Source organism: Anneissia japonica, unplaced genomic scaffold (genome assembly GCF_011630105.1).
Source record: "Anneissia japonica isolate Jap-2015-1 unplaced genomic scaffold, ASM1163010v1 scaffold287867_len1003013_cov215, whole genome shotgun sequence".
Lineage (NCBI taxonomy): Eukaryota > Metazoa > Echinodermata > Crinoidea > Comatulida > Comatulidae > Anneissia > Anneissia japonica.
Genome location: NW_022684320.1, coordinates 30637 through 57529, shown reverse-complemented (window position 1 = coordinate 57529; position 26893 = coordinate 30637). Strand labels below are relative to the sequence as shown.

Here is a 26893-nt window from a genome sequence, read left to right as displayed (position 1 = left end):
CGGTAAATCACATTACCAATGGTTCTCCCATTCAATTCAAAGACTTCCTCCCAATCAAAATTTAAGGCCCAGAGAAAGTTCAGGGGTCGATAATTACCAGGATTGCCATTGTTTGTGGTGACAGGTTTAACTAGGGAGGACACTGTATCCTGTATTAAGAAACAATGGGAAACACAACACAATGGGGGAGAAACAAAGGAGAAAATACAGGAAGAAATTGAAAGACATCTAACAGGCTATTGAATAATAGAATCGGATCTAGTATTCAACTTGTGGACCTTCTTTACCTTAATGATGTAATAAAAAGTGTTAAATAGTTCACAATCAAAATTTCTTCAGTTAATATTATCTACACACGTATACATACAGCAATTTTGCCGAAGTGTTACTGTTATCAATTAACAAACAATTCAATGAACCACATTGTGCTATCTTTACTGATAACGATTCAATGTATTGTATTATCTTATCCCAAATAGACCCATTGGGATTCCATATATGGTACAGATACATTGGAATTGCATGTATATGTATTGGGATTTCATAAATTCATGACATACATTTCTTTCTTAGGAATCAACACCAACACCCGACTTTTGTAGCTAAGAAGAGTCCTTTGGATTCTTTTTTAATAATGGTCATGGAATCCCTAAAAATGACCCTACTACTAAAACTTTCTCAAGTAAGGTACAGTACTGTTAATTATGATGTCACTCAATAATAAACAAACAAAATCTAATCGTGGAAACACCACAAAAATAAAAAATTCTATAAAGGCTAATAAAAAAACACATTCTGTTTTTTTTTCTTTTAATATTCCATCACATAATTTTCTATGTGTTTTCAAAGTGAACAAGAAAGCAAATGCAGCATCATAGAACTGATAAAAAAAAAATTTATTTGAAGATGTTTTCAGTATAAGCATATCTTATATACCTATATCCTGCCAAAGTAACAATGAAACTACAAAATAGATTACAGTAATAATAAATAGAAATGTTAATGTACTGTTTGTACCGAGTCCTCTGGGAGATTAATCCCACAATTCCACTTCACTCTTAAAGCACCTGACTTCCATGATTCTTATTAAATTGAATAAATTTGTGTCACATTAAACCTGAAGGTCAAAGGTAGGCCAAAAATACCATTGGGAGAAAGATCTTCGCACATTATAGCGGTATACCTCCATAATATAACAAATGGAAATATTCATCAGATTCCATTGTAAAATAAAAATATATTCTCATCAAAATTAACCAAACCAATTACTTATTTATTCTTAATAACTCATAACTCAATGTATGATCTTAACACCTGTAACAGAAAGTGATAATGCAATAATAGCACCATACCTCCGGATTTGATATTTCAACTCAAAGGTAAAGGCCTAAAAAAAAATTTAATTGTTTGCTGGGGCGGGTGGAATTTTTTTTTTTTTTTTCGTAAAATCATAGAAAAATCGTGAAAACTGTGCGATTGTCATTTTTTCACGGAAAAACGATCATATTTTTGTTTTCAAAATAAATTTTAAATAGTAAAAATTTCCATATAATACGGATCTGTGCCAAAATCGACGAAAAGGTGGTTTTCATTTGATCTTTTAAACTTAAAAAAAAAAACTTTTTTGAAAAAAAAAAACCCGGCCGTAATTTTTGGGATTTTTAGGGGCGGCGGATGACGGCAAACAAACAAGTTTTTTTTTTTAGGCCTAATTGTCCAGCCTTACTGTTAATCAAGTTTAAAATTGGATATTTTTTATACTGTTGATTCATAATTCAATTGTAAAAATTGCAATTTTGACACAAAATTATTTTCAATCTTGCAAACTACAAAGTAAAATATATAGTAAATAGTAATTACAAAATCTGCAGATTCTCATTTAAAACAGTTTTGTTGAGGAGAAATGGATTGCAGTAGCACATCCACTCTGAAAACATATCAGTTGATTATTTCTGGCTTATATAAGACAGTCATTGATTCTGAAAAATTCACAAACAGTATGAAGAGGCCATGGTTCTCCTTGGTCAGCATATGATCTACTACTAAGCTTAAGCCTATGCATATATTATTAGTAATAGTAGGCTTATCATTGGGTCCTAGGCCAAGGCTAGCCATGGAAGGGACTGCACAGGTTTAAATAGTAAAAATAAATAGTAATCTTTATAGGGCCTATATAATAATTAATAATAATAATTCTTACCGTCATCTATGGGGCTGCCGACATTGGAATCAATTCCAAATATTTTCTTTGCCGCACTATGCCGCCAGGAGTTCCAATCTGGTTGTGAATTACCAGAAGTAAATAATAAATTTACGGTGATGAGTCCAAAAAAAACATTAAAAAGTGCCATCGTCATTTGATTCTAGGCTAGAACACTCGTTGAAAAGAAGTAGTTTCCAGTAGTATAGTAGTAGTAGGCACAGGTAGGAGCTTGCCTAATTGCAAAGCTTCAATCAATAAAATAGCCGTATTTTGAAATATTACTAGGCCTAAATATATATTTTTCTGCGTGATGATAAAGACAGCATTTATTTCCAGGTAGATACCAAATTCTTCCACTCTGTCCAGGGCAACAGCTAACAAAGATAAGCAAATCCTTCCAATAGTTGGAGGCTAAGACACACATACACACACAGGTCGCCGGTCCTGAACAGCAACCACCAATCCTCACGCCACAAAAACAACAGTAACTTTCCTCGTGTTTGTTGTCTATCTATCTTCTCGAGCGCCCCCTATGAATGAAAATGAACCACTCAAGCGTGAAATAACTTCTCTTTGTTTTTTAATAGCCTTCAGATTGAGGGGGCTTTTACCATTATCGTATTTATTTCAATAACTAAATGCACATTAACAATTTGAAAATGTTCTAAAGAAAAGTAACAGATTGATTGTAAGTCTGTTATTGATAATTTTGATAATTTTAATACGGCATAAGGCTCGCATTTTGGCATATGCATTGCATGCTTTACTAATGTTTAATGCCTTTTACCACCAATTTCAGAGGCAGAATTAATATCCAAATTCCATTATGTTTTAGGTATCAGTAGGCTACCGTAAACGAAATGAGTGGAATGTTATTATACTTTGCAAAAGAATAGGCCTATATTTCATTTACATGTCCTCGTAACGCATGAGTTGTTGGTACGATATTTGCTAAATGAAATGAATTATGTACAAAATTGTCAATAACCAAGACGATGCCCATTCTTTACAAAAAGATTTAGATGCTGTTGTGAATTGGTCTAAATTATGGCAACTTCCCTTTAATGTAAGGTTATCTATTTTGGTAGGTTGAATCCACAGTTTACATATTCAATTGAAGGAACCAATGGTAGAAAACTAAATTCCAATTGTTAATGAGGTTAATGGTGTGATCTTCGATAGTAAACTTAAATTCTCAAATCATGTATCTAATCCAGCCAAAAAAGCAAATTCCAAACTGGGGATTATAAAAAGATCATTTTCCCAATTGGACGAAAAAGGCTTGGTGAAATTGTACAAGACAATTGTAAGACCATCCTTGGAGTATGGTAACGTTACTTGGTGTCCTTCATATGAGAAAGATGCTGATAAACTTGAGAAAGTTCAGCAGAGAGCAACTCGACTTCTACCTGGACTACCTGGATCTCAGTTATCCTGAACGTCTACCGTAATTCATCTCAACCTTCCAACACTAGCATATAGAAGGAAACGAGCTGATGTAATAGGGATCTTTAAAATCTTAAAAGGAATTGACAATCTCTATTATGGATGCTGCATCCCGAACCAGAGGTCACTCATTAAAAATTAAAAAAAAACTAAAGCTAAGACCAGACTAAGGCAGTTTAGCTTTGCAGTGAGAGCATTTCATGATTGGAATAACTTACCGGAAAAAAGTTGTAAAAGCTTCGTCTATTAATAAATTCAAAACAGAATTAAGGAAAGACTGGATATCACACCCACTGAAGTTTAACCCTTATACGAGAGCATGGCAGGGAGTCCAGAGAGGGGCATATAATAGCTTAAAGCCCAACACCAAAAGTATACCAAAATTAAGTAAAGTAAGTATATGAAACAACAGAATTGGTTATTACAATGTTTTTCTGATTCAAGGAAAAAATATTGATAGGCCTATTATTATTATTATTATTATATGTTGTAATCGATTTTTCAAAAAGTGTTTGACAAAAAACTTGTGAAAGGTTAATTAGCCCCTGATCGTTGTATTTCAAAACAACTGGGTGGAGGATTGGTGTATTCTCTCGCAGTTTGTAAATCTTCTCGACATGCCGATACATTGTAGGCCTATTATATAGACCTACCTTTAAAAATAAAATCAACTCATTAAAAATGACGTTATATTATTTTGCTTAGAAACTCTATTTTTTATGTTGTTGCTAATTATAAGTGTACCGTAGTGTTCTTTTCTTTGTTTGACATTGTATTACATTAGCTATTTGTTAAATTCCTTTACACATTCATTCGATTTAAGTACTGTTTGTCAATTTATTTTGGCCTATTATAAGACAATAAGATTGGTCTATGTTTTAATTAATTATTTATAAAAAAAAAAATAAAATAGTGAGATTAAGATATGTTATTAGCAATTTTTTTTAAAAATATACCCTTTATGAAAATCAACTCATAAAAAGAGATGTTATATTATATTGCTTTGAAACTTCATTAATTTTGATGTTGTTGGTAAATATAAGTGTACGGTACTGTTCTTTTCTTTGTTTGACATTATATTGATTTTTAAGTTATTTATTTATATACCATTTGCTTTGTATCTTTAAAATTTATTTATAAGAATGACTATGTTTTATTGAATTAATAATTTGCTGTAAATGCGGTTGAAATGGGAAAAAATTTAAAAAAAAAAACAACATAGAAGGGCAGCTAAAATGGAGAATTACGAATTACGTTTACATCAGAAAGATTAACCAGCAATAGAATGTTCGCTAAAGCTCTGCCTGTCAATTGTTCAGCACTTACGTTACTATAAAATAACCATTTTTGTATCAAGAGGACCTAAGAGATTTCTCATGGCAACCTAAATAAAGTCACGGCACATACGATCATGAAGAAATAGGTGGGTATAGCCCAAATGTTAAGAAACGGCGATTTAGGGTATTGGGAACTAACTATTACTAATTCAAAATCAAGTGAATAATTACTTAGTGTAAACTGTATGACTACTGAAATTGCTGCTCCCTTGCTCTTCCATACTATACCGTAGCATTTGCTCATTCAGGGTAACTAATTCTACTAATTTTAAGAATAAACATGTACTATCAGTTATGAGGTAAACAATTTGCAAATTTTTATTCAGCATAGGACTATCAATTGCTGGATTTGTATATTTAAGTAAGTTATCAACTTCAAATTAAAAATTCCCAAATCAAATTTTCGGACAGTTAAATTATTACTTGCCTATAGTTTTTTGCATGATATTTAAATTGACTGGTAATCGATTATTTAAGGATTTTTGTAGTAAAATGTTTTGTAAAGGCTGAAAACAACCCTTTTTTCTGTTTTCTACTCTGTGTTAAGAAATGAAAGAGGGCGACATAACGATAGCGCTTTTGTTGTTGACCAGTTTTTGATTGGTCAGAAAGTTTTCTCTAGCGAGGTTATTTTGTGTAAATCGTCAGAGAAGTGAAGAGTGGAATAACTGTGGTTGGCCCCCTGGTTGGAGGAATTCTGCTGGTAAACGATAAAACAAGTTATTTGCGATCAAATTTCACCTGTTGGGTTCTAAAAATAACTCTCCTAACGTTGCAACAATCAAGTCTAGCTTCTGATGTCACAGGATATTATTATACGGTAAGTCCGAACTTTCGGGTATCTTGATGCAAGGTCAAGGAAGGAGGTATCGTTACTTGATGATGGGTGTTTGTGGGTAGGCCCTAGGCTAGGCAGCTAGGCCTGTAATACTAATAGGACCGGTGTTTAGCATTGGGGCAAACCTAGCCTAGGCTAGGCTCCTCCATGTAGGCATATGGCTTAAGCCTGTGTAGACAGAAGCAGGACTAGGCCTACTTCTACTTTCTCTTTTGCCTGATGGTGGAGCCTCAGCCTTCCCAGGCAATAAAGGTTTACCACGAATCAAGAAATATCAACTGAGGGCACGTCACAACCAAGCATGATGGGATTGAAAAAGAAAAAAAAAACAACAAAAAAACCACACAATATTTCCTAATAATGGCTAACGTATTAAAATGAAATTCAGCATTTTTTGAAAAAAAATTGTGATCGGTTAGGATGACACTGCACTATTGCCTTTCAACTAATTGCCTTTCCCCCCTTTTCAATTCCTATAGGCGTAGGCCCCTAGTAATAAGCATTGCGGCTTTGATTCACAATCTATTATTTGCACACATAGTACATCATATTTAATAAATTGATATTCTATTCAATTAATTCATACCATTTGAATAATCAATGAATGAAGAATAATTTTTAAAGTATGATATAAATAAAAATGAATGATTAGATTACAGTAGACCTAGGTGTTAGTTAATATTTAGATAACTTAGGCAACAAGTTTAGACAATCATCATATTATTATTACACAGCAGTATTTTTCTTCCTCCCCCTTCCCTCAAAACAGTTACTGGATATATAAACATGTACATCTTGTGCATCTTTCTTACTTATTCACTTCTTTTAGATGATGACACCAGTATCTGGGATGAAGACTGCTTTCCTACGGAGATCCTCCCATGTAGCATGATGTATATGATAATTTTTATTAGATTGACCCTTGCATTGGTGGAAAAATATTAATGATATTGTGTGTGATCAAATTCAGTTATTCAATGACCTCCTTTATAATTAAGTTATGTTAGCCTTCAATTGAAAAAATAAACTATAATTTTTTTCTTTTGTCAGTAAAAAGTATGCATGATTTAGATAATAGGGGCCTACCATATTATATTCATTTAATGAGACCCATAAATTAATTTAAAGATGTTTGTACTGTACTCAAAAATAAATTGATTCTATTAAATGTTGTACTTTAATTTTCCAGGTTTTTCCAGATCTTAGCACTGCTTTAAATGACTAAGCCTCAGAGCTGTTTGGGTTTGGTGATTATTGCTTCTTTCATTTATCTTTCAACCAATCAAATTTACATTTTGCGCATTCCAATTCTAGATTAATTTATCCAGCTACCATGGCAACAGACTGTAGCAGACTACTTGAGGGTTGTCGTTGTCCAAGGGACTTCCTCATTATAGAAAGCTCTGATCAGCGACCAAGCATGTTCACAAAACATTGCTAAGCTTTTCAATTTAATCACAGTGCATGGTATTTTAATATCATACAGAGCTGTTTGACAGTTGCCATGGTGATTTGATTGTTAAGTCACTTGTACATTTTTTGGTAAGTGCTCTACTCATTGTATACACCGGCAGCAGTCACTAAACATTAGTTATTCTCAAGGTAAGTTGTGTTATATCCCAATATTTTTTCTAATCACATTCTGATAAAATTAATTTTAAAGTCTTTCTTTTAGGAAATAGTCTTTATCTAGTCGGACATTGAAATATGATCATGTTGGTATTTCCTAAGTATGGAGAATTGTGTCTTCCACTGGGCTAGACATTCTACTTGTAGGTAAAAATAATACATGCATGCCTGTACAATGGTAATTTTTTTTCCTAGTATAAGAGTGGTAGATTTGAATAGGCAAGCAGAACTAGAGTCTGAAAAAATGAAATTAATTACTATCACAGCGAAATCTTAAGGATACTGACCGTTGTCCACATTAATTTCCACAAAGCTCATTATGTTTTAAAGTTGATTACTACAGTAATTAGATAATGTAATTTACCAGATAGTGTAGTAGCTATGAATTCACCAGAGATCACTCCAAGCTCAAATGCAAGTACTAGGTTTATTCTTAATATGACTAAATAAAATTTTATAATTTTTTTTTATGCCAGATGCAAATAAAAAATAGCCTGTTTGATTAGGTGTTTTAAAAAATAACATGGCAATCAGCGGTTTACTTCTGTTTAAAAAACATAACAATTTACACGAATAGAAATAATACAAAATAGATTTAATATACAAGAATAAAATATTAGTATTTATAAAAAATAAATTCATTTCAATAATATAAAATCAAGATGCAAAAAAAACATCAATGATTGCCCAAGTGGATGGTAGAGAAAGACACTTAAGTAGGCTACTGTATGTAAGGTATGGGACCCGAAAATTTGGGATGGTCTCAGTCTCCACTTAGGGCAAGAGGATTATCTTTGTGTTAAATGATTGAAGATTATTTGGTTCTTTGAAAATGTGGTCTTGAATTAGAGGGGTCTTGAAAAGTTGAAATGGAGGGTTCAATGTATTTGAAATATAGTTTGCTGTCATAGGCTTAGCCAGCGAGCCATCCGGCTGTCTTTTGGACGGTCAACAATTAATTAGGACGGCCACTTTTACCGTGACGGCTTGGATGGCTTGGCCTAATCAGCTTGGCTTAGCCTAATTGAGCTGGTCTACCTTTAGCAAATTCTTTATATTCTTCAAATCTATCGAATTTTACATTAAACTAAAGCAAAATCATATACGTTTGATAAAAGCAACCTTTATTGATTGAATGTACGTTGTTTTCATACCAATATTCGGTGGGGATTCCCAAAAATGTAAGGTTTAACCATTACCCACCCGGTGGACAGTTCACTTACAACATGCATCGTGTTAAAAACCTTTATACCCTGCTGGAAAATGGATGGTTCTGAGTCGCCTACAATGCATGCACATGGCTCTGCAAATACAATACTTGAGATTCGGTTCCCCGACATAATATTGTTGGTGTTCGAAACTTTATAGTTATAATTAATTCATGAAATACCGTAAAGAAGATTTGTTGTTAAGGTCACAAGTTAAATTTTATTAATCAACAAAAAGACTCTCGATTCGGAGGACCTAGAGTAGAATTTACACTAGACTAAGGCGAGAAATGAAGATGCATCTGCATAACCTAGAAACATACAGTATGTGAGTAACTATAGCCATGTGCAATCTATGTCTATAACTAATATATAGTGATAGCTAATTCAACACTATTCCTTTGAAGTCAAAAATTCCAACATTTAAACACCTTTAAATGCCCTCTAAACATCATAATTTTCTATTTTTTTTCTTATGTTTGGGAGGGGGAACATGGTCCTGAGTGAGCGTGGCCCTCCTATTGGCTCAGGGCCACGCCCCCTGGCTTCCATTTTGTATGGCCTATTTCATTTTTCTGGCTAAACCCCTGTTTGCTGTACACAATATTTAGAACCATAATACATATTTATAACATAAATTCACTAAATAAAATTGTAACATGCATTCTGCCACAGCTAACCACAACGTTCACAAATGTTATTAATGTTTGTTGTTTGCTGGCTATTACTTTAACATGTAACATAACATACGCTAGGCCAAAATTTGGCATCAACTTTTAAACTCTAAATCCGTGGATTAAATAATTATAACGTGAGATTTTCAAAAATTCCATTGATTTTTAAATTTAGAATAGTTTCTGTGTCCTTGCAATTGACTTACAAAACTTGCAGTCTACTTATAAAACTTGCAATAAGTAATGTTAATAAACTTTTTAAATTTAAACAATAGAAAGCATTTTAGAAATAAGCTTGGAATAATTAATATCATTATTATATAGTAGTAGTATTATAATATATAGAAATAAAAATTGATTATGAAGTTATGATGAATAAATTCATTGTTTAAAATGAAATAATTTTTATTTAATAATACTGTACTTATCAATTGATTAATATTAATTTTAAAAAGTTTCATCTAAATGTACAATAATTTTAGACAGTGTCCTTTAAAATTAAATCAAGTTCTGACAAAAGCATTCTGATTGGATTAAAATATTCACTCAACTGAATAAATACAAACCAATTACTTGCAAGCATCAGTAAACAGTGTTTATTGTGAGCTATTCTTAGATGTTGATATCGTATCTTTTGAGAACAACCAATTGAAATCAATATTAGATCCAGCGATCTTACTCTTAATATCCTACCTGTCTTTGTACTCTATGTTTAAACTTCCTGCTGGTTTACGATGATTGATTCGGTGATTAAGATCTTACTCGGGCTTACCCAATCATGTCCATCCCCCGTGGACAATATTTATACAAGACTTCTATGATATTAACTTACTGTCAATTTGTAGCTGCTTTTCACGCCAATTCCTCATCGTTTACTGACATTAATAACATGGTTTTTCCTGAGTGGTTGGTAAGTTTGCGTCATAATTACACATTCAGTTTGATAATCGAATATGTTCCACTTTTTAATAACAAACAACACATGTACTAATCAGTGAGAGCTTATTTATAGTTTTTATAAAGAAAATTTGTTTCCACCCCAATTAACAGACTAATGCTCTAAATTATTATTTTTCTTTGATTATCGATACACAGATATTGGATGGCTGGTAATGAACCTAAGGATAAATACTTAAGGATACCTGATCTTGAAAACTTACTTTTAATTTAATTGAATGTGTAATGAGGGTTTCTTTGCATTTTATCACATCTTTGAAAATAATAATAAATTTAGAGTACTATTACTAACCTGTTAAAACTATAATAAAAGTATTAGAATAGAATTAAATTCACTGATTGAATGGGTTATTGAAATCTTACTATGTTGCTTGAGTAGGAATTAAATTGAAGATAGATTTGAGGAATAATTGAGCATTCATTCCAATTTTATTTTTTACTAGCTGGTTAATACTATGGAACAGGAAGAAGGGAATTAAATGCATGAACTGATTGGATGCTCATATAAAAGGCCTTTTTTATTCATTTTCAAAAGACATGACAAACAAAGATTTAAAAAAAAAAAATTACATTGCAATATTAAAGTGTTTTTTAACATTGAATAAAGGCAGAAAAACAAATAAAGGACCTGATTGAGGAACTGTAGTTTGAATAAGAATTAGATTAATTTGAGGAACAATTGAGTTTTTATTTTACAGTACAAGTCAATTTCCATTTTTATTCAAGAGAGCTAATTGCATTAACTTTCATCCTAATTCCTCTGTGTTTACGCACCAATTTAATAGTCAGCGTATTTAGAGCGTTGCAAACAAGCGTATTGATTATCAATTAGTGTAGGGATGAATGAATGCATGTGCAGGTATTGATGATGAATTAGAAGTGAATTAATTTACATTGGCATTATGACAAAGTCCTAATTGCCAATCCTGGCAAAACTACCTGTAGGCCAAACTTGTTGTTTCTTGTTGATGCTTAGTTTTGTATGAAGGTCCATGGGCTTTATGAGAGGAAGGGTAAGCCTACATCAAAATATGTCAATTGCCAACAAATTAAACAAGGATGAACTGTGCCAATATCTGTGAAGGGATTACAGTTGTTTTAAAAGCCTGGGAAATATAGCGGCTACGTCTTTTTATTTAAGTCTAGATATAATACTTATTGCCCAGGGCATATCTAAGAGGGAGCATAAATGTTCAAATCCTTCCCCCTCCCCACTGGAAATTACACCCAATTAGTTGAAAATCAGCTCATATCACCGCACATTCTGATCATATCCTTTTCCTGTACCCCCTCCCCTAGTCATGTTCAATGCCACTCTTCAATCTCATTACAAGATTTATTTTTAAAATACAGTAGTTTTATCTCATCTAATTCTTGCTAATTAGGTAGACAATTAGAAATTTACTTCTATGACATGGTATAGTATTCTGTTGCTTTCTCCATTTATTATCAAAGTAAATAATGTTATCAGAAACTCACTAATAAACATCCCAATAATCTGGTTGTACATTTTAAACATTTTGTGTTATTTAGTCATGGTGTTAAATTTGTATAGCATAGTGTATCAAATCAACGAAGCTATATCATCAATAAGTAACCAAGGCAACCTGTAGTTTAAAATTTACAGTTGAATGATATTGATTTGTGAGAGAAATCTATCTTTACAGTACAGCACTTAAAAAACGGAAAAAAACTTTTTTTTTACTTATGTATACTTTGATTGATGTACACCTTTGTTATTGACTTTTCAGATGATTAATAGATAACTTTGTTTGATAAAATTGCTCTACTTGTGAGCAGATGTTTCTAAAAGTACTTCATATTTATCAACGTCCTTAAATTATATCCACTAAAGATTGAATAGTTTTAATTGCCTAGAGCATACAGTAGATGAATCATGTTAGGGGGAGGGGGTAAGATAGCAGGAGGGGCTGTATTCAGGTAGAGATCGGGGTCTTAGAAAAATCAATCAAATTCAAATAGTTCCCTGTACCTGTTATACTATACAGACATCCATCAATCAATCTACCTTAAGCTTTCATTTTTATCTTTTATTTCCCCATGGGCCTTCCATGATCAATATTTTTTAATCTTCCCATAGGCACCCTGGTTAAATATCACAAGAATTAAATAAATCTAAATAATTGATCGACAAAGTCATACATTCATTGTTAATGTTGAAAAAAACTTCACATAAAACATATGCTGCTGGGGATGGAGGTGGGACTGCATCAACTTCCATTTGATGGGTTGTGGAGTTATTTCTGAATTTAAACCCCCCCCCCCCCTTCTTAAAACAAAGTGTTTTCCTCACCTTTGACCAGAGATGGAAAGGTTAAGGGATTGCAGCCACCTTTGCAATGGAAATATGGACAGCTTTTTATCACCCTTTAGCCTCTCTTCAACACCTCACTTAACTCAGAATACATGACTATTACATACTCTCATATACAATTAATGCTACTTTACTGATATCTCTGATAAATACAATTTTTATCTTCCAGTAAAGCAATTTTAGCAGGCTAAGGAGTATTTTCCAAATCAGTTTTAAGTGAATGAAACATATCTTACAATATGGCAGCAAAGGTGGAGAATCCAAGACTGGAGGCCCAGTCTAGCATGATAACTAAGAAGAAATCAAGTTTCTTTGAGCTGACACGACGCAATTTCAAGCCAGGTAATAGCTACATATCCATGGCGTGTGCACCAAGTTTTGAAAACCTTGAGGAATATGAGCATAGAGGTGAAATTGAGGTAGAGAATACATATAGAATGGATCCACCAAAAAGGTATGACATGTTATTGTTTTTAGTTCCGATAAGAAGGAGCTCTAGAAACACTCAGCTAATTATTGATTAATAGAACTTTTTTAGCTCTACTGCCTCTACTATACTACGCTCATTAGAGCTTTCGAGATTACAAGAATCTCTTATACAATAATTTATATTTTTAATAAACAAAATTACTTATTTTTAAAATTTCATTTCACCCCCAACAGCGAAAATGCCAAAAAGGGGAACATACAATATATGCAATATAAAATCACAGCTCTAAAATCAATAAAATCACAATAGAAACATTCAAAAATATTATAAACAACACAAAAGTATTTAGATTAAATCAATTGGAATAATATTAGAGTGGATCCACCAAAAAGGTGTGGCATGCTATTATATTTAGGATTAATATTTTTAGAAATCATGTACAGTAGAGAATAGATTAGATAGGATTACTAAGATGTCCCTCAATTCCAGAGCAAGTGTACACAACTTACACAATGGAATGATACTTTTGAAATGTTGAAACCCAAGTATCTTGAGCCTGGTTCTCACGAGAGCCCTAGTATCCGGATCAGGAGTAAACTGTTAGCGCTAACCGTAAGCACCTGTGTGAGAACGACGGATCAGTTAGCGCTAACCGTTAGCGGTATCCGGATACCGCTAACAGTTAGCAAGCGCTATCGGTTATCACGTTGAGCGCATTTCTATCATCAACCAATCACACGTACGCGTTTACAATTTCCAGTTTCTTAGTGGCCAGTGATTCGATCATCATATTCTTAGTATCCGGATCGGGATCTTCTCATATGAACGTACAGCAGCTATACGGTTAGCAGGATCTGGATCCTGCTAACCGTTAGCTGCCGTGTGAGAACATAGTCGAACGAGCTTATGGAGTTTATGAATTAAATAATAAGAATAATTAAGTACTTAACTTAATGTCCTTATAATGTGTATTATATTTTTACATTTTATTGTAGGTTTGTTGTTGAACATGTGGAACCAATAATTCAAACAGCACTTGAGAAACACTTATCAGACATCTCAATGTACGATGCAACGGCCATTGGTAGTTTGAGCAAAACAATCGCAGGAGAAGTTAATGATCAGGTCAAGTTGTTAAACTTTGAAAGGTTTAAGGTGAAGTTTATGTGATTTTAATGATGTGGAATAGAATGGGTTGCAGTTGCCCATAATCATCAACATTTTCTTTGTTACCATCATCAACCACAAAAAGGACATTGCCATCACCATTGTCACATCAATGGCATTGTGCTTATTATTATTACTATCATTATAATCATCATCAACGTCATCATCATTACCATAATCATCATCATCATCATAATAACATAATCATTGTCACATCAATGGCATTGTGCTTATTATTATTACTATCATTATAATCATCATCAACGCCATCATCATTACCATAATCATCATCATCATCAGCATAATAATAACATAATCATTGTTACATCAATAGCATCAACCTTGTGATTGTGATCATCATGATTATAAGGTTGATAATCATTAGGTTATCATTATCATAATTATCATCATCAGGATGATATTCATTGTCATCATTATGATCATCATCATCTTTTACCAACAACATCATCATCATCACCATTATCAGCATCATCATCATCATCATCATCATCATCATCATCATCATCAAAATCATCATCAAAGTCATCATCATTGTCACCATCATATTTAATTGAATTGATTGAATTTGACTGTCCAGTTTGTCTAAATATTGCATTTTTTTGTTGTTTTGATGGCCAAATATCTGTGTGGGCCATAAACAGTATTTTAAAAATGTTTTTAAATAGTTTTTAATGACATGTTATTAAACACATGTATGTAAATATTAATATTACATTGTGTGTAATAAAAAGAAATAAAAACAAAAAATATTTGTTGTTTGCTCATAATTTTAAAATTACTTTTTCTAAATTATTTTTAATTTTAGCTTATTTGTATTGTATACATTGGTGAGAAACGTGATCAAGATGTGCGCCTTGGAAGCCGGTGCTTATGGGATTCACAGCGAGATACATTCGCATCAGCTTCATATGAGAACACTGCCCTCTTTGCCTCAGCAACTGTGTATGGACTTTATTACGAGTAGATTTGTGATAAAAGTAATCTTTAAAAAAAATTGAAAACATTTTAATGAATTATTTACTGTCACTGCCATAAATGGCAAAAAAGCATCTAAAAATCTGTTTAAATAATTATATGACAAATATTTAAGGTATTGAAAATACGGGTTCATGAGGAATAGAATTGTGTTCTGGTGGTGAAGTGCTCTATTTCCAATCTGAAGTTACTGGTTCAATCCTACAAATACCTCAGGATATTCTCAACTAGACTCCACTCAGTCTCATAAAGAGACTTGGGTATAGAGCACGTCACAATTGGTCAGCTCTCCGCTCCCCTCTTGAGAATTTTTTAAAGAGCATTGAGGGTCTTTAATTATCAAATACCATTGTTAGGTATGGTTGTGAGATTTTTATGGTTTATTATGCATTAATTCATTCAAAGTTACAAGATATTCATTGAATTATAGTCAATTTTCAAATATCCAACTTGTGTGGGTTAAAAACTTGCGCATGAAGTTCCACCTTCCTAGTGTTGAGTTTGTGTGGATGAAATGAAAATTGGGGCGTTTAGTTTGCAAGTTGGTGTGAGATGTTGGCCCAAATTGTAACTGAGGTCAAGAGGATAATAATATATGAAAGACACCATAAGATGTTACGGAAAGTGGGGAGGGGAAGGGGTGGTGAGTGTTGGGGAGGTTTTGCAAATTCAGTATCCCAACATCTTTTTTCGATGAGACTTACTTTTGGAGTATGTTCTATTGTCCTGAGAGTGTGAAAACTCTATTCTTTATATTATTTGAGTATACAGTAGCAATTAAATAGAAGAGAGAGCAAGGAAAAGGAGATGTTTGAAGCTTAAGGAGGCCTCCTTGAGGGCCTTTGAAGAAAAATAGAACCACTCTTACCCCTGTAATTACATATTGTACTTATTGGTTGTTTTGTTTATCTGGACTATTTGGGCAAATTTATTGAACATACATTAAGTATGTACACATTTAGTGGATAAGACTGTTTTCAGGGCAACTCATGTAACAATGTAATTCTTTACATTGTTAAACAAGTTTAATGTAATTTGATATACATTATTTGCATCTAAAATTATATAAAACAATATAATATTTACAATATTAAAGCATATTATAAACTGTTCTAAAATGCTAAAATTTAAAAGTACTAAACAATAAAATATGAAAATGCCAATTTTTTCACTAAGAGGGCTGAAAGTTTCCCTAAGAATTAAATGATTCTTTAATTTTTACTTTAAAAATGTACTTTAATTACAATCTTCTAAAAGCATCAGTATTTTATATTTATGTAAATACAACCCTATTTATACTGTAATGTAATAGAAATAGTTTTTCCCCAAGTGGCTTTTTTTCAACATTTATTTCTGTATATATTTCTTCAAGAACCAAAATATTATATACTATTATACATGTGCATGCATTTTACAGGGCAATATATTATTCATTAAGACTTACATAATTACTTAAGTTTATAACATTGATGGCTTATAGACTTTGAAAACTCAATTTGTGCAATGACTTGATATATTTATTGATAATTATTTTAATTACATCCATTTATAATTATGCTACCCATGTTTTATTATTATTATTATTATTATTATTATTATTATTGTTATTATTATTATTATTATTATTATTATTGTTATTATTATTATTATCTCTTTTGATTGGCTATAAAACAACCATAAAATAAGCCCACTTCACAAATATGAATTCAGCCTTGCTACCATCCCCATATTTTTTATTAGATCATAATTGAGCAATGTCTGTTGCGTTTGTTTTTATTCCACCTCACTAGTGGAAATCCACAATATCATTATAATAATGGTAACAACAATGATAATGTAACCTTCTTCACTAAGCTTTGTATATTCTGGTAATATGTGAGCTAAAGCTGTTATAGCTTGACTTAGGCAATACACATCAGGTGATGAATTTATACCATTTTTTTATCGTGTTTACACTGTTACAATTTCAAAGTTTCAGAATTTTTAATGTTATGTTAATAAAAAATAATTTAGATAAAGATTTATTAGTGTCTTGTATACTTGTGAATGTCGGTTAATTTTCCTCAGTAAATCTTATGAATAAAGGTATAACATGTATTACATACTGTAGCAAAAATGGTTAAATTACAAAGCCAGGTATTAGAAATAATAATAATAATAATAATAATAATAATAATAATAATAATAATAATAATAGTAGATGGATTTATATAGCGCAGATAAACGAGGTCTCTATGCGCTCGGACTAGATGTTGCACTTTGAAATAACTCTCCTCCCCTGAGGTCCACTGCACCCAGTAAACTGGCGCACTTTCATCTGTCCACGACAGGAGCCGAGTGAACCAGCACACCGGGTAACCCCTAATCATCTGGAAAGGTGTACTGGGTTCTTTAAAGTGCACATGAGCATTTGTGTACACTGGGCCTACGGTTTATAGTCCTTATCCGAGAAGACTTGTTTCACCACCAGGGAGCGAGCCGGCCGCGAACCTGTGCCGATATTGGTGGCTATGATCACGGTGCCCCTGCCTTGACCGCTCGGGCAATCATGATTGGCCTATCACATAATAGGCAATGCCTGCGAAGCATATGATGGTTGCCACAGTAACATTGACTATTCGCATGTATATCGTTTCTCGACTTAATCTGAATTCTGATTTCTCAACCAATGGTGTAATTTCATTGTTTCTCCTGCCCTCTTCGATATTTTTCGGCCTTTCATTGCCTTTATTGGTTTTCCTCGATTTTTCACTGCTTTTAAACTTGTCACTTCCTTTAGGCCTACTGCTAGTTCCCGACTCATCTGTATTTTCCGACATGTCACTCTCTTCTTCGGCTTCGGTTAGAGTAAAGTCTCCGTTTCTTTCTTGGCACTGTGAGGCGTGAGATTAAATACAGCGATTAATATATATAACATATATGCCTCTACGTAAACATTTATGTAACTTTACATTAATTTTACTATTGATATAATTTTTATTTACATTCATTTAAAATATGGAGCGTTACACTTTGCTAGATCGTATCTGATGTTTGAAGGGATCTCTTCGGGATTCTAAGTGACTGAAAAGTTAGGCCTCAAGGTTTATATATAAATAGTCTATCTTATCATTTTGCTTTTATTTATTTTTTCTTTACATAAGATTAAGAATTTCAATTCAATAATTTTATCTGTATGTTTATATACATATCCATACTCCAGACAGTATGTCAGTAATAAATAATACAGTACTTATTCTAAAATCCTTTACTTACCAATTTCACTTCCGATTCCCAATCAATATTGAAGGTGTAAAGCAGAAGACCAATCGCTTGCGTCCCATTCCCAACACACAGACCAATCCACATTCCTGTAATAAATATTTTGAAAATGGATTGTATAAAACGATTCTACATAGATTCAGATTCAGCCTTCATCGTCCATGATTTAGACCCGTACATAAACCTGTCATCTTTTCTTATGACAAATATTTTATACAATTCGCATTCTAATCTCTTAAGAGCATCTTTACTTTATAAATATTTGAATGTAATATAGGCCTATAATGTAATAATTATGATTAATATTATAATTAGATATTTGTTCATACCTTTGGCACCATAACCACACATAAAAACCAAGTAAATACAAACTGGCAGACCAATGAAATAGTAGCTTATAAATGCTGTAAGTGCGCCTGCGCTCTGGCGACCACATCCTTGTAACACGCCCTTTCCAATGTTCTAATAAATAAATAAATAAATCACATTAACACATAAACTTATTGATTGAATGAGTGAATTTATTCGATGGTCAACTAGCACAAACAGTATAAAAATGATTTGAGAACAATAAAAGTAAAAATTAATAAGCATCAGGAACGCCCATTAGTCCGGAGTCCAACCGATTTCCGATGGGGTCCAAGATTGCACATTACAAAATTACCTTAATAACATTTAAAAATAGATATAAAAAGCATAAAGGTTTCTGACGGGATTCGAACCTGCAACGTCTCACTATCAGGGCGAGTGTCAGTATACCAATAATCATTTAAATCAATAGCAATCACTTTTGAAATATCAAGATAATGATAATATATGATGTAACGATAGCAAAAATAATGTAATAAAACATACACTGGTGAGGTCACTCATCTCGAATGTGATTAACATGGGAACGATGCTGGAAATCTGCTCAACAACTTTCCTGTTAATAAATTAATAAAACAAATATGTTATTTTTATAAAATATTTTTCTTTTAGTTTTTACTTTGTGTTTGAGCCTGAAATAAAACCACAGAGGTACACAGCTGTGAAAGAAATAGTGCTAGCAACACTGCTTACCGCCGGCAAAGATATTTTTTTGAAAGGCGTGTCTTATGCAGCATACATTATACATTTTGTTGTCATTATGATATATGCAGTATTTTATTCTGATTAATAAGTCGTTAATAACGAGTAATGCAAAATGAGATCACTTACTTATCAGTTGTAAATATATATCCAACATAGTTGTGAAATACCAGAAAGAAAACTGATACAACAGCACCATATATCCCTTAAAAGAAGACAAGGACAACTTTTTGAATCAAAGATTATAACATGTGAGTCAAGTACGAAAATAAATGACAGAGGTTAACGTGTTATGTATTATTTTATTGAAAAACGTAGGCCTATGTTTCGTCCTGTCCTCAGGACTTCTTTATGTTCCGTAACACGTCAACCTCTGTCATATACAATTTTATATAGGATAGTATATTAGCATGTATGTTACAATTTTAACATTTTACATTACTTTATGATGTTAATTAATGACGTCAGAGTAAATAGAAACTGATGTGAAAATACTTACAGCTTATTACAAATCCCACTTTCGCTGACTTTTTAGCTTGATCGATTCCATTTACTTCTAAACTTTGCCCTATTCGAATTGCTAAGGCCGACGCAACTCCAGAGCATATCTAAGTATATTAATATTAATAATAATAATAATAATAATAATAATAATAAATAAGGTTGATTTGTTTTTTATTAGGACAGATTCATCAACCTTCACGTTCTAATGACATTAATTTACACACGATGACAATAATAAATATTATTGTCATTATCTCTTACGTTTTAATGACAATAATATTTGCTAATTGAATTAACACACTTGTTATCGCAAGCCTATGCCTATATTAGTGGTACGGTACATTCTCAGAATTCATAAATAGCACATTTCGTTAATTTTCTATAAATCGATAATTAAACTGCACTCTTGATTCGGATATTCCAAAAGTGAATAATCAACCTATGAAAAATGATCAGACCTACTATCATTATCAAACCAAAACTAATGATTTTGTATTTAAATAAACGAATAATTAAAAATTTTAAAAAATACAATATTTCTTGTGCTGTTTTGTTACTCCTAAATTAGAAATAAAGTTCAAATAATTTAATATACTGAATAGCGATACCACTATCATTTCACATTTTTAACAACTGTCACTATTGTATTATGAATTTACAGATTAAAATTGTCAGGAGATAGGATTTACCATAAATGTGTAGAAAATCACGATATATACAGCACCAAAAACATCAACTTCCATTTCTCCAACAGTACCTTGAGACACAAAAGGACAAAAACATTAGATTAAATAATGTTAATCTCATACATATAGACATAGAAATGCCTTTTGTTGTTATTCAAGCTATAGAATGTTGATTACGGGTATATTTTCGGATATGGGCAAATTGACGTAAACATATTGGATAAGCTCAATGTAATTGTGATCTGTCATTTACAGATTTTGTATTCATTGGTGACACTGACAGCAGTTACCATAGTTCATTTGTTTTCAATGTGAAAATAGTCCTATAAGCCTAGCTACTTAAGTTACAAATATTAGCAGTTAGACTAACAGTAAATTCACCCCAAAATACTAGATTACGTCCTTTATTCATTAAACAATTCAATATGCTTGCAATTTTTGATATGAATAAGGTACAGGCAGTATGTTTTATATCTAAATATCATCGTAAATGCGCAAAAATCTTAAGGAATTCCAACAAAATGTATGTACCGTTTTCAAGACTAACATCCCGTTTCAGATCTATTTTTATTCACGGACCAAATATCTGGAATGAGCTATATGATAGTCTTTTAAAACTAAATTCGCTAAATTTGGTCCAAAATAAATTAAGGGAGATGTAGATACTCATTAAGGAAAACTTTTTTATATTGCTTTAACTGGCATTTATCAAATTTATTTTTTTAAACATTTTATCTTGAGAGTCATTCATGGTGGCTGGCACCTTCCCGGACCGTACAGTGTCCAGGATGTCTTGGTGTTTGATGGCGCACGGTATTATTACTGTTACGTAATCATCATTTGGTGCTCGACGCGACCCCAAATTAAATCTAAATTTTGCTGTCTTTCCATGTATCCTGTGTTTGTATGTTTTATATGTTTGGTATTCTAACTGACAAGCTACCACTTTTTTATGCCAATGTGAACAAACATGTAATATATATAATTTTTTTAATTTGTGAATTAAGAATAACATCGAGATTACGACCGTACGTTATTTATTTTTAAATGGTAAATGATAAGAGTAGACAGTCGAAACTGCCCAAAACAACGCGACAACGAAATGACTGTATGCTTTAATTTGGATTTTTTTTTGTTTCGTGATTGAATGTAAAAGTTGTACTCAAATTATATATTGAATAGTAACGTCCGTATGCTTACCACAGAAAAAGTATCCAGCCTCAAATATAAGTATTTCCAGCTCAACCATTAGACATCCGTGTGTCCCGATTGCTGAAAACTCGTACCAATCGTCCAAGCATTTAATGCTCCACCCTGTACACAATAGTAAATATTCAATTATTATATATGTATAATGTTTTTCATTTATACTCATTGTAATTTTAAAAAAAATTATTATTAATAATTTCTTCATTGGTTAAGTGAGTGTTATACGTTTACCTTTCTTGCAAAACAGTAAACAAAAAATCATTTGTAATAGTAAATCACCTGCAACAAGTATAATATATAATATAAGATTACCAATCTGTAACACATTATAAAAGTATTTGAGAAGCAGTTTGCTGAAAGTAATGTAAGAGAATGTATCTTTAAAATCTCTGACCATCTAATTATTATGCCTACATTGCATAGTGTCTTACCTTCCATATTTTCATACATGTATATGTACACAAATAAAATCAAGAGATAAACGTACAGGGAAATAGTCAACGAACCAGCAGACCACCTAAACGAAAAAGATGATAGCATGTAATAATAATAATCGTCGTCATCATCAGGATCATCATCTTCTTCATCATCACCCCACTTCCACCACACCGCCATACGTCATCTTCATCATGGTAATTGTAATGGTTGGAGACTTAAGGCCTGTTTATACTTCAACGATATAACTATAACGATAAAAATGCTAAAAAGCGATTGTTCATATAGAAAGTAAAAGAAATAAGAGAAGAACGATTCGATAACAATGGATCAGTTTTGCGATAACAACATATTTTGACAAATCAAATCAGATGACGTCATAATCATGGAAAAACATTAAAATCGTAGTAGTAGCAACGATTTTATCGTTTTTCAATGATTATGACGTCATGTGATTTGATTTTTAAAAAAATATATGTCATCGTATACACGATAAATCCTTATCGAATCGTCCTAGTGTAAAAACTTCTCTTATTTCTTTTGTTTTCTATATAAACAATCGCTTTTTAGCTTTTTTTTTTATCGTTAAAGTTATCGTTGAATTATAAACAGGCCTTTATAAAGCGCATAATACGTGGTCTCTGCGCGTAAAAAAGTAAGTCTATCATCATCATAATTATAATATTATATTGAGGTGGTATTGAAGAGAATAGAAGAGGACGACTTAGTCAGATGGGCAGCTGAGCATGCAGAGGTCGGCAAAAGGAAGAAAGGACGACTAAGAAATTGTGCCCGGGATGATGGTAGAATTGTTGATCTGAGTTAGTGACAGGGGAGAATGGAAAGTGGCGAGACGACCCGACCCCCCCCCTCCCCTTGAGAAGATAGACGGGAAGATGATGATGATGATGATAATAATAATAGTAATAAAATAACTAAAATTATTAATATTATTAATATAATTATTATTAAGCAATTAGTATAGTTGTACATCATACACTAGTGGAAATTATTATATGAAGATTACAATTATGCATGACATCAAATTCTTTCAGGAATTTTAGACACAGAATAATTGTCTTTTCTTAAATCGATTTTCTCGATATGACTTTTGGCTTCATTTGTTTTGACAAAAAAGTAAAGTTTGATTTTTATAAAAATATGCAGAAAAAATATTCGAGGTACACTGTGCAAAAAAAAAGCACTCAAAGCATTTAAATACCTACAATAATAGAAAGCGAAACTCACACGCTGCTCAGCTATTTCCATCATAAATGAATCAAGATTTAAGACTATTTAACCGTAACAATACAAATCGTCTTCGCAAGTACGTTTCTCTATTTCATTCTTGATAGGATTAAGGTATTCAATGCCATACTCGCTGATAAGAATGAATCCAAAGAGCCTTTGCAGTGCTCTAATACTCAATCTTACGGACTGAAGGCAAATTAATACTGTACTTTACTTCGTACACAAATATCATTCGAGTTTTATTTTTTCCATCATTCAGTATCTAAATTTCGTGGTCGTCCATTCCAATGAAAGATTTACCTTCTGTCATGCAACAATAGTTTTAGGTATTCTCCTCTCTTTTGCACAGTATTTTGTATTTGATTTATGTGTTTTACGTACTTGATTAAATCTAAGTTAAATATGGTAGAATATGCAGAAACACAAGTAATTAACTTAATTGTAACTAGTCGACTTTACTGTATCAGATCAGATCTCTCAATGCTGAACCTGAGAAAACTATATAGTTGTCTCAAGATAAACACTTTGAGATTACTCAACGTAACAATACAACCCTGTCCTTGCTTCGCTCCAATCAGGTTAAAACAAATCTATTCTTACTGACTCAGGCATCTTACACATTACTGAGTCATTTAAGAATATTACAATAATAATCGTAATATAATTATAATGATGATGATGATGATGATAATGATGATGATGATAACGATGATGATGATGGCAATAATGGCGATGATGATGATAATGGCGTAATGATGTTGATGATAACAGTAAAAAAAATATATAACTTACGGCAGAAAAGTAAGTGTTACACACAGTCACCATACCATATCCAGGCATAAAGCAAAAAATAGATATTATCTGAAAAAATAAATTATTTTTTAGTGTTTGTCATCATAATGTATGTTTATACGAAGGGTACGAATCTAGATGTGTATAAGAGACAGGTATAGTAGTGATCAAAAATAAAATGGGATTTTTGTGCGTTGATCGATTGTTTAAGGATGTTTTGTATGTCTTTTTTGTATAAGTTAGTACATTTTTTTTCTACAAATATTTGTATGTGTTAATTTGGAATTGTTGAAATTGGGCGTTACGTTAAGCTAAATTTACACTAGACACGATTACGAAACTACAACGACAAAATGCAGATGCGCGCAGTGTTGAAGAATACAAACGCGATGATATGTCGTCGTGTCGTTATCGTGTCTAAAATCTAGCTTTAGAGATAAGATTCACTTTCTGGTTCCTGCCTCTCTCAGCTGGTCTTTTCAAATGTTTTGTTTTGACAACATTGAAAAAGAAAATAGATTGATAATGCAACCTCGATCAAGGATTAATTGAGGCAGCACAAAACAACAGTGCTTTGACGCCGGAACTGATTGTAAAATAGTAATAATAATAATAACACGTGTAAAAGTAAGGTAAATGCTCGTAAAATAATGTAGAACATTTAGTTAAGAAACAAATATAAAATCTTAAGCAGTTATAATAATAATGCTCATTTATTTATTGGTAGCCTTTCACAATCCAAAAATAAAAAACAAAAAACAGAAGCTCCTCCCCATGGGGAGGATTCCAAATCGTACTGCAGTGCATTGCACTGCGAGGCAAATGCATTTTAGAGATGTATGTTGAATTTTATTGAATTTTTAAATTCATTTTTGTCTGCTATTTTTCCTGTTTGTCGATTTTGATTGTTAAACTTCAATTTGATTACAAATTGCAATAACGATTATTGAAAACGCTTTCTAGCATTCTGATAAGAATATAAAAGCTGGGCAATCACTGCGTCGAATGACGGTCGTAGAATCCAACTTAGCTCTCTGTGAGCGCTAGACGACGCGACGCCGTCTGTGAGTCGATGAAAGTCTAAACGGATTGTCATTAAAAACATCCGTTGCACGCGCGTTGCGTTTTCCATAGAGAATCGCGTCGGGCGACGACCGTCGGGCGCAGTGAGTGCCCGGCTTAATTTCTTCAGTTTTACGAGCGTATTTAATTATATAACACGAGAGTGCACTTGCATTGAAATATCTTCCTTTTGGTGAAGTAGGCGGAGCATGCCCTCGGTGTTTATGAGTATACCCCAGCATGGCAACGTCACAATACATGAGAGTAACAGCGCTTTCTGCAGGATGATTCCTTGTCTGCTGTCGTCTTTGGAGGCAAATCCCTATCAAGAAGATTATTGTATAGCTTATAGACAACCATCTAACTCGTGCATAACAGTTAGAATGATTATAAGAATGCTAATAATGACAATAATATTAATAATAATGATAAAAAATAATAATCTAAACAATATTAACAAATGATTAATTAATAACAAATGATAATAATAATAGTGATATATTTATTATACGTGCATATACGTTGTGCCATAGTAATATTAATAAATATGCCTACAATACCAATAATAGTACTGTAATAATTTGTAGTTTCATCTGGTTTCCAAACATTGTTTTGATAATAATAATAATAATAATAATAATAATAATAATAATAATAATAATAGTAATAATAATAATAATAATAATAATAGTAATAATAATAATAATAATATTAATAACAATGGCAATAACAATAATAATAATAATAACAATAATTAATAATATAAATAATATAATAATCGTAATATAATTATAATGATGATGATGATGATGATAATGATGATGATGATAACGATGATGATGATGGCAATAATGGCGATGATGATGATAATGGCGTAATGATGTTGATGATAACAGTAAAAAAAATATATAACTTACGGCAGAAAAGTAAGTGTTACACACAGTCACCATACCATATCCAGGCATAAAGCAAAAAATAGATATTATCTGAAAAAATAAATTATTTTTTAGTGTTTGTCATCATAATGTATGTTTATACGAAGGGTACGAATCTGTTAAATGATGAAACTAGCACCTTATGCAAGTTATGATTTTAATTAAAATTTTTAAAATGGTATCACAAATTATTATAATAAAGGAATGAATTAGTGACAATAGTAATAATAAAATGTGCTATAGATTCACTTGACTTTATTGATGGTATGGAATCCAATGGAACTAATTCTATAAAAGTAAGAACGTACCGATTGAGCAAGCCCCGCTGCAGCCATTTCAGTGTTTCCAATTTGTCCACAAAATATGACACTTGTACTTGTTAGCATGTACTCCAGTAGCATAAAAATACTCTAAAAATGATAAATAATACAAGTGATATGACACTTGTACTTGTTAGCATGTACTCC

The 26893-nt window shown here is 32.0% G+C and overlaps 3 protein-coding genes across 7 annotated transcripts in view; 1 reads left to right on the top strand and 2 right to left on the bottom strand.

Moving 5' to 3' along the window:
- The first annotated feature begins 5672 nt into the window (after positions 1-5672).
- On the top strand, positions 5673-17240 carry LOC117104322 (tctex1 domain-containing protein 1-B-like). Of its 5 annotated transcripts, XM_033245132.1 has the most exons (5): positions 5695-5806; positions 7014-7071; positions 12797-13081; positions 14053-14212; positions 15051-17240. In XM_033245132.1, exons 3-5 carry the CDS (start codon positions 12867-12869, stop codon positions 15207-15209), a joined length of 534 nt encoding a protein of 177 aa, XP_033101023.1. In that variant the 5' UTR covers positions 5695-5806; positions 7014-7071; positions 12797-12866; the 3' UTR covers positions 15210-17240. The 5 variants fall into 5 exon arrangements, with proteins under 5 accessions (XP_033101033.1, XP_033101023.1, XP_033101040.1 ...); XM_033245142.1 differs by lacking the exon at positions 7014-7071 and having other exon boundaries at positions 5673-5806; XM_033245149.1 differs by lacking the exon at positions 5695-5806 and having other exon boundaries at positions 5973-7071.
- A 264-nt stretch (positions 17241-17504) lies between these two features.
- LOC117104314 (multidrug and toxin extrusion protein 1-like) lies at positions 17505-22531 on the bottom strand. The gene is made up of 9 exons (XM_033245107.1): positions 22383-22531; positions 21943-22056; positions 20746-20813; positions 20052-20160; positions 19682-19757; positions 19337-19406; positions 18811-18943; positions 18476-18570; positions 17505-18093 (listed from the first exon to the last, which is right to left on the bottom strand). Exons 1-9 carry the CDS (start codon positions 22489-22491, stop codon positions 17767-17769), a joined length of 1101 nt encoding a protein of 366 aa, XP_033100998.1. The 5' UTR covers positions 22492-22531; the 3' UTR covers positions 17505-17766.
- Positions 22532-25566: 3035 nt separating this feature from the next.
- Positions 25567-26893, bottom strand: part of LOC117104294 (multidrug and toxin extrusion protein 1-like) — a 6603-nt gene continuing 5276 nt past the window's right edge. The window contains exons 2-4 of the mRNA XM_033245047.1: positions 26735-26836; positions 26409-26477; positions 25567-25813 (exon numbers count right to left, since the gene is read on the bottom strand). Of these exons, the coding sequence (XP_033100938.1) occupies positions 25640-25813; positions 26409-26477; positions 26735-26836 (345 nt within the window). The 3' untranslated portion in view covers positions 25567-25639. The remainder of the gene's footprint in view (positions 25814-26408; positions 26478-26734; positions 26837-26893) is intronic.

Coding starts and splice junctions, on each gene's coding strand:
- LOC117104322 (XM_033245142.1), top strand. CDS start 12,867: ATGGCAGCAAAGGTGGAGAATCCAAGACTGGAGGCCCAGTCTAGCATG. Junction 13,082..14,052: donor AGAATGGATCCACCAAAAAG/GTATGACATGTT, acceptor ATTTTATTGTAG/GTTTGTTGTTGAACATGTGG. Junction 14,213..15,050: donor TAAACTTTGAAAGGTTTAAG/GTGAAGTTTATG, acceptor TTTTAATTTTAG/CTTATTTGTATTGTATACAT.
- LOC117104314 (XM_033245107.1), bottom strand. CDS start 22,491: ATGCTATCATCTTTTTCGTTTAGGTGGTCTGCTGGTTCGTTGACTATT. Junction 20,161..20,745: donor TGATTTTCTACACATTTATG/GTAAATCCTATC, acceptor TAATATACTTAG/ATATGCTCTGGAGTTGCGTC. Junction 19,758..20,051: donor AGTGGGATTTGTAATAAGCT/GTAAGTATTTTC, acceptor TCTTCTTTTAAG/GGATATATGGTGCTGTTGTA.